An 8,228-nucleotide genomic window follows, 5' to 3' on the forward strand; every position below is an offset into this window, starting at 1 on the left:
CAGGATTGGATTTACCAGTGAACCAAAGAGCTGAGATCCACCACCTGAAACTGATCCTCTTGCCTTCTCTGCATTATCCGTCGCCTTCCCTACTACCAAATCCCCCTAAGTCCAAATAGCTTGTACTGTGCATTGCTGCAGATGTTGACTGCGGATGCTACAATTTCCTGCCAGTGTGATCCAGTTTGTAGGTGCCTCCGATCCTTCCCCTGTTGAGCATCAGGGAGGAAAATTCCCAGGGAGGCCTGGCTGAGGTATGGGAAGCATCGCAGCTCACCTCCCGCCTCCTGCTTCCACCACATCTCAGCGGAAAGGGGAGCTGGTCTGGCAGAGCCTCCCGCCTAGCAGGCGAAGCCCACGCTCACTTTGTGGCTAGCACCATCTCTGAATAATCCCCACATAGCTCCACAAGCCACCTGTTCCCTCCCTCAAAACTGCTCTCTCTGGTACGGGCCATTCGTATTTATACCTGCCTACTGTATTTTCTACTCCATGCATCTGATGAAGTGGGTTATAGTCCATGAAAGCTTATGCCCAAATAAATTTGTTAGTCTCTAAGGGGCCACAAGGACTCCTCAGCGTTTTCTAATTGACTCAGGGTAACACGAACACAGTCGCACGCTCTCTCTCTGTGTGTGTTTTTAAACAGGGCACCTTTTATTTTCCTCACAAAGGCGCGGGTGCAGATGCAGGGCCTGTGAGATGAAGTCAGGATTGTTCCCAACTTTATCCTGGCCTTTCAGGGGAGCAGTTGTGCTGTCCTGAGTGAAAACACCTATGGCTGGGAGCAGATGTTGGTTCTGCTCCTGACTGTGTGTGAGACTTCAGGGTTATTTATGTCACATGAGCCTTGAAGCCATGCCACACATTTCATTAAATCCCAGGGGAGGCCAGTTGGGGTCTTTCTCGGACTCAGCAGGGGCTGACTTGTGTGGGTAGCGAATGTGTCTGTGCAACATGTCTATCTGAGAGCGGCTGAAGGATCAATTTCAGGTGGATTCTCAACCCTTTGTTATTGTGGGCGGGTTCAAGGAGGATTCTGCTGAGCAAAGGAAATCTGAAGAAAAACCAATATGTGACTGTGGATTGTGCAGTGCTACAGCTCCCCTGAGCTTTGCTGAGCTCTGCAGTTCTCCCCACGGAGATGTGCAAGGCCCCTGGGCACAACAGGAGTTGGACTTTTGCAGACTATGCTCAGTTCAGTATTTAACTTGTAGAAGCCAGGAATGTTCCAAAAATGTGGGGAAAGTCAGCACGTAGAGCTCCCTTCCAGAGGGCACTCACCTTTCATAGCAAGTTGTTTAACTCTTCTGTGTACTCCAGGAAGAAAACCTGCTTCTTCTGTGAAGTTCCCTGGAAGAGACATATCGCAGGATGCCTCACAGAGCTGCTTTCTAGCTGCCAGCTGAGAGACTTTGGGGTGTGTGTGTGTGTCTGTCTGTCTGTCTGTGTGATTTTGTATTCATTTTTGGAGATATGTTACAAGTGACATTGCTCTCAGTTTAATGGGTTTTGTTTTCGGTGGATTCTAGATTTTGACTGGGGCCTTATGTATCTCTGGTACTAGAAGACGTTTGGAACAGGAATGTTTAGATCTCAGGCAAACCTCGAACCTCACACCCCTTGCGAGATCTGCCTATAGATACTGTCAGGAATTTTTCTTTGGCTGTAACGAGATCATCTGGCCCCGTTCTACAATATCTGCCTCTGGAGCTTAAATAATCAACCACGTTCACTTCCTGATGTACCTCCTGGCCTCCCACCCCGGCTCCTGCCATTCCTTAACTCATTATTCATAGATTGTTCAATAGAGAACTGAAGGAGAGACAATGAGACTCAGGAATCCCCAATGGCAAAGCTGAGGCATAAACAAGTTTATTTGTAATTGTGCCAGAGGCTCCATTTGAGCCCCAGTATACAGCCTGCAGGGGTCTGGAGAGTCCAGGAGACAGGGATCTGGGTCAGCGCTGTCCTCGGGATGCCCTCGGCCTATCCGTGAAGCAGGGAGTTATGCTGGAAAAATAAAAAGTGATCAGAGGCACCATGAGAAAATCTTGCGCCTTACAAACTGAGCTGCCCTGGGCCAGGCTTTGCAGAAAAGCAGGAGAGCCCAGCTACAGGCCTGGCCTGGGTTACAAGGCTCTCCTAGGCTCTGTGCTGTACAGGACTGTGTGTCTTGTCCAGGGATGAGCACGTTCTCAGTGCAGCCCATTAGGGGCAGCCATACCCTGATAGCCTCTGTGATGTACATGCGCCCAGGAGGTCTGGCTGGCTATACCTGATTATGTATGTGCTGGAGAGCTGACAAATGAGCCCTGCCCACAAGCCAAGTCTGCTGTATGCGTCCTTAGGATCCCACTATTACAGAATTCACAGTAGGAGAGGATCTTCTCCCTTCCCCTCCAGGCAGGGCACCCCAGCTCCCTCCCTCATGCTTGTCTCCTCCTCCTTGTGTCTCACACTCCCAGCTGGCCCCTATATGGGGTTAGGGTACAAAGGGTGTGTTTAAGAGGACTGAGAGGCCATTGGATTTGAAATCTAATCAGGTTCAGGTTTAGCATCAACTTGTCCCCAGCGTCCCAGCTGGGGAAGCCGGGAAGCCTTGGACCCAAGTCCCTCACAGCTAAAGCAGCATGTTCTGACCCTGGTCATGAGCTCTGGTCAGTGCAGTGCTCTGTGGCTGCAGTCCAAAGCTGTAATTCCCTTTCCATGGGCAGGCACTCCCCTGTGTTCAGTAACATTCCTCGTTATTCGATCTGACTGTGATAAAACAACCTGGCCTTTTTTCTGGCCTCCACTGAAGGCCGTCTGTGCCAGGTCTGTGAGTGTATAGGGGCCACAAGCCAAGTGCTCTCCCCACTGGGCAATTTCTCCTCTGATACAGGGCTAGTAGAATGGCTTTATGCAGCTCTCTTTGCAGCTTCTGGCCTGAGCGTGGCTGGAGAAGGGACAGGTGAATTGAATGCTATTCCTGCCTACCCTGTGCTGCTGACAGATGGCTCGTTACAGGCCTGCCCCTGGAGATGAGGGGAATGGAGAAAGTTGAGGCCAGGCAGGACTGGAGTCAGCCCCCGGCGCACACATTTAACCCCAGCCTCCGAGGAGTTATTTAATTCTACACCACTCATGAATTCCCATTGCAGTGACAGAGACACAGCTGCATCCTTATGAAGTTGAAACTGTCTTCTCAGGGGTTGGGTGTGTCCATGTGTACTCTTTGCTGCTCCAGGAGGAGCTTCCAACTGCTGCTCATCATAACCCCACACAACCCAGACAGCTCCTCTCACTCAGTGTCTGGGTCTCACCAACGTCTATAGATGGGGTGACCAGCTGTCACCTGGTGGAATTCCTACACTGAGCTCTACAGGAATTTTTCTGTCTGTTGAAATTCCCAAAGGTGCCTGCCCAAGATCACTCCGAATCCAGCAGACAACCCTGGGCTCACTGGGAGGGGGAAGAGATTCCTTCTGCATGAGACCATGTGCTCTGCATTAGCTGTGTTACATACCTTGTGCTGGGTACACACAGCGCATGGCACAACGGGAATAACAGCATTTCTTTTTTCCTCTGCAGTCAGCATCCCTGGCACATTCGTCAGGTTCTGCCCGAACACACCTTATGTTATCTGCTGGGCAGGTCCCAGGTTTCACTGTAACAGAAAAAAGTCACAGTATGAAGAACCTGCTATTGGCTGAGGGGATTGTTGATTGAAATCCACCCAGCAGGCTAGTGGCAATGTCATTCACTGTCCTGTTAGGATGTTTACATGTGATGTTGACAATCTGTGTTTTAATGATTATAAAGTTTTATTTTTGGAATGTCTATTATCACTAAATATTATCGGCTGACCCCCTCCTTAATTTTCTGCAGCTGTGAAAATGTAAATAAATAAACATTGAAAATAATACTTAAAAATAAACATCAATATATACGTCAAAATTATACAGAAATAGAAATTGAATTCTGCCAAGTCTATTTATCAGATACGATGATCAGGAGAACAGTATGACTATCATGGTACATATCTATCTTAGGCTTTTATATAATGCCTCTCGCCATGGTATCTTAGCATTGTTAGATAAAGAGACAGATGCGGGGACAGATTTCTGGGAGAACTTATTCATAGATTCATAGATTCTAGGACTGGAAGGGACCTCGAGAGGTCATCGAGTCCAGTCCCCTGCCCTCATGGCAGGACCAAATACTATCTAGACTCATCTGTTTGACATGGGGTTTCCCATTGAAAAATAAAAGATACCTCTCAGCCCAAACTCTAGTATCTCAGTCTATATGTAAAACATCTGTTTGGATTTATGTGTATTTGTTAGCAGGGTTGGAGGATTCATATTTTATTGGTAAATGTCAGTAACCTCTGATTTTACTGTACACACACAAACCAACAAAAAATATTTCCATCAATAGTTGCAATTTATAGATGGGCAAAGTCAGAAAAATAAGAGCTTGAGGGCTGATTAGAGTTTGATTTAAGGATATTTACCTTGGATATTTTTACATGTGGGTTTTGACAATTTGTGTTTTAATGGTTATGAAGCTTTACTTTTTTGAATGTCTTCTATCACTAAGAAATTATTGGTTGCGCCCCCCCCCCCATAATTTCCCACAACTGTGAAAATGTAAATAGATAAAAATTGGGGGGGGGGGGGAAACACCTTAAAAATAAACACATATTATCTGTCAATATTACACAAAAAGAAAATTGAATTCTGCCACCCCTATTTATTGTTTGCTCAGATATGATGGTGAGTATGACTATCAGGGTATAGATCTATCCTAAGCTTTTCTATAGTGCCTCTCGCCATGGTACCTTAACATTGTTCGACAGAGACACAGAGGAGACAGATGGGGAAAGATTTCTGGGAGAACTTCTTCAGTTAATAAATTAATTTCTATCCCTCCGGACTGGAAAACCAAGGTTGGGAGAGAAATGAGCCTAGGCAGGGATGGGTCAGCCCATGGACACATTGAATTCCAGACCCTTGCTACCCAGGGGAGTTACACATAATCCACCACTGTCAGTTTAGACTAAATGCCACAGAAAAGAGTTTTCATATCTACCCCTGGGAGATTGAGCAGGGCCCAGGGGTCAGAGCAAAGACAAAGGGGCTGCTCCTTTCCTTGGTCTAAAAAGCAGTTGTGAACCCAAAACGTTGGGTGCGGCCATCAAAGGGTTAACATCTGTCCTTAAGGCTGATTGGCAGATCAGGCCCCAATGTTTTGGGCACAAAGGCTGCAACTAAGGCAAAGTATTGACCTGTAAGTTTTCAAATGGGACATCTTCAGCTGCTGCCCTGGAGGGGTCACAATACAAGGACCCTGTGGAGCCCCTGCTCTCTGCTCTCCAGTGGGATGCAGCCTGCTGCCCTCTGCCCCAGGGCCAGGTCTGGAGACAGCCACTCTCCGTACTAACCTCACTTCTGCCCAGATGCAGCCGGCAGCTCTGTCCAGAGGGTTAGGAGCCCCACAAGGAAGAGGAGGATGCCCACTGACTTCATGGTGGGTCTGAACGCCCCAAGCTGAGCCAGCTGGGATTTAAACTCTCCCAGGGGTGCCATTGGGCGGAGGTCTGCCAGCATTCTGCTCTTTCCTTGTTCATTCCACAGTCAGATTCACATGTCTGTCCTGACCATTCTTGGGCAAGAAACATAAAACCCCCAAATCCTGCCATGCTGCAAGGGGAGTTTTTATGTTACTCAACAGCAGCCTGGGAGAACGGTCTCCACTGTTTGGCCCTTTCTGCGCCAGCCTGACATTAGCATGATCCTGAAGCATTTCAAACATCAGTTTTCCATGGGTGCTAGGCCTCTTCGTAGTGGTGCAGAAACCCATCAGGATCATACTTCCTCGCTGTTTTCATACAGCTGAACAGTGAACATTGAATGGTCAGCAAAGAGCCAGGCCTTGTTGGACCCAAGTGCCGAGCAGTCCTGTGACTGGAGACCTGCTGCCTTGAGATGAGGGGACTGAAGAAAGATGGGTCCAGGCAGGACTGGAGTCAGCCCCCTGCACACACATTTAACCCCAGCCTCCAGGTACCAGGGGGAGTTATTTAATTCTACACCACCCATGAACTCCCATTCCAGTGACTGTTTCAACCTTATAAGGATGCAGCTGTGTCTCTATCATCTCAGGGGTTGGTTCTGTCTAGCTGTACCCTCTGCTGCTCCGGGAAAAGCTTCAAACTGCTGCTCATAACCCCACCCAATCCAGACAGCTCCTCTCAGTCAATGTCTGGCTCTGACCAAACCCTTTAGATGGGGTGACCAGCTGTCACCTAGACTGGTGGAATTCTTCCTCAGGGCTCCACAGGGATTGTTCTGTTCATTGAACTCCCTAAAGGTGCCCATCCAAGATGGCTCTGAATCCTGGAGACAACTCCTGGTGCATCGGGAGTGGGGAGAGATTCCCCCTGCATGAGACCATACGCTCTGCATTAGCTGTGTCTCTTACCTTTTTCTGGGTCCACACAGCGCATGGCACAAAAGAAATGACAGCATTTCTTTTTTCCTCTGCAGTCAGCATCCCTGGCACATTCATCAGGTTCTGCCCGAATACACCTTATGTCATCTGCTGGGCAGGTCCCAGGTTTCACTGTAACAGAAAAAAGTCACAGTATGAAGAACCTGCTATTGGCTGAGGGGATTGTTGATTGAAATCCACCCCGCAGGCTAGTGGCAATGTCATTCACTGTCCTGTTAGGATGTTTACATGTGATGTTGACAATCTGTGTTTTAATGATTATAAAGTTTTATTTTTGGAATGTCTATTATCACTAAATATTATCGGCTGACCCCCTCCTTAATTTTCTGCAGCTGTGAAAATGTAAATAGACAAACATTGAAAATAATACTTAAAAATAAACATCAATATATACGTCAAAATTATACAGAAATAGAAATTGAATTCTGCCAAGTCTATTTATCAGATACGATGATCAGGAGAACAGTATGACTATCATGGTACATATCTATCTTAGGCTTTTATATAATGCCTCTCGCCATGGTATCTTAGCATTGTTAGATAAAGAGACAGATGCGGGGACAGATTTCTGGGAGAACTTATTCATAGATTCATAGATTCTAGGACTGGAAGGGACCTCGAGAGGTCATCGAGTCCAGACCCCTGCCCTCATGGCAGGACTAAATACTGTCTAGACCATCCCTGATAGACATTTATCTAACCTACTCTTAAATATCTCCAGAGACGGAGATTCCACAACCTCCCTAGGCAATTTATTCCAGTGTTTAACCACCCTGACAGTTAGGAACTTTTTCCTAATGTCCAACCTAGACCTCCCTTGCTGCAGTTTAAGCCCATTGCTTCTTGTTCTATCCTTAGAGGCTAAGGTGAACAAGTTTTCTCCCTCCTCCTTATGACACCCTTTTAGATACCTGAAAACTGCTATCATGTCCCCTCTCAGTCTTCTCTTTTCCAAACTAAACAAACCCAATTCTTTCAGCCTTCCTTCATAGGTCATGTTCTCAAGACCTTTAATCATTCTTGTTGCTCTTCTCTGGACCCTTTCCAATTTCTCCACATCTTTCTTTAAATGCAGTGCCCAGAACTGGACACAATACTCCAGCTGAGGCCTAACCAGAGCAGAACTCAATTTGTTTAGTTAAGAAAATAATTTCTCCCCCTATTCACAGGAAAACAGAAATTGGGAGAGAAATGAGCCCAGGTAGGGATGGGTCAGCCCATGGACATACTGAATTCCAGAGCTTTGTTGAGCCCCTGTTCTCTGCCCTCCAGTGGGATGCAGCCTGCTGCCCTCTGCCCCAGGACCAGGCCCGGAGACAGCCACTCTCCGTACTAACCTCGCTTCTGCCCAGTGGCAGCCGGCAGCGCAGTCCAGAGGGTGAGGAGCCCCACGAGGAGGAAGAGGACGCCCACTGACTTCATGGTGCTGTCGGAGAGCTGGGTCTGAATGCCCCGAGCTGAGCCAGCTGGGATTTAAATGCTCCCAGGGGTGGGGTTGGGTGTGCTTGGGGCCCTGCCAGCATTCTGCCCTTTCCTTGTCCATTTCACAATTAGGTTCACGTGTCTGCACCAACCATTCTTGAGCAAGAAAGAAAAAAAAAAAACCAAAGCCCTGCCATGCTGCAAGGAGAGTTTTTTACATTATTCAACAGCATCCTGGGACATCCTGTGGTTCAGATGGTCCCTCTGCTGGGTAGTTTCCAACTTTCCACCCCTTTCTAGACTCTTTT

General features: G+C 47.6%; 1 protein-coding gene across 1 annotated transcript; it reads right to left on the bottom strand.

The window, feature by feature from the left end:
* Positions 1 to 1,859: 1,859 nt before the first annotated feature.
* On the bottom strand, positions 1,860 to 7,966 carry LOC128846713 (WAP four-disulfide core domain protein 5-like). Its single transcript, XM_054045959.1, has 4 exons — positions 7,836 to 7,966; positions 6,469 to 6,609; positions 3,509 to 3,649; positions 1,860 to 2,013 (listed from the first exon to the last, which is right to left on the bottom strand). Exons 1-4 carry the CDS (start codon positions 7,918 to 7,920, stop codon positions 2,009 to 2,011), a joined length of 372 nt encoding a protein of 123 aa, XP_053901934.1. The 5' UTR covers positions 7,921 to 7,966; the 3' UTR covers positions 1,860 to 2,008.
* Positions 7,967 to 8,228: the final 262 nt, after the last annotated feature.

This window comes from Malaclemys terrapin, chromosome 12 (genome assembly GCF_027887155.1).
Source record: "Malaclemys terrapin pileata isolate rMalTer1 chromosome 12, rMalTer1.hap1, whole genome shotgun sequence".
NCBI classification, from domain to species: domain Eukaryota; kingdom Metazoa; phylum Chordata; order Testudines; family Emydidae; genus Malaclemys; species Malaclemys terrapin.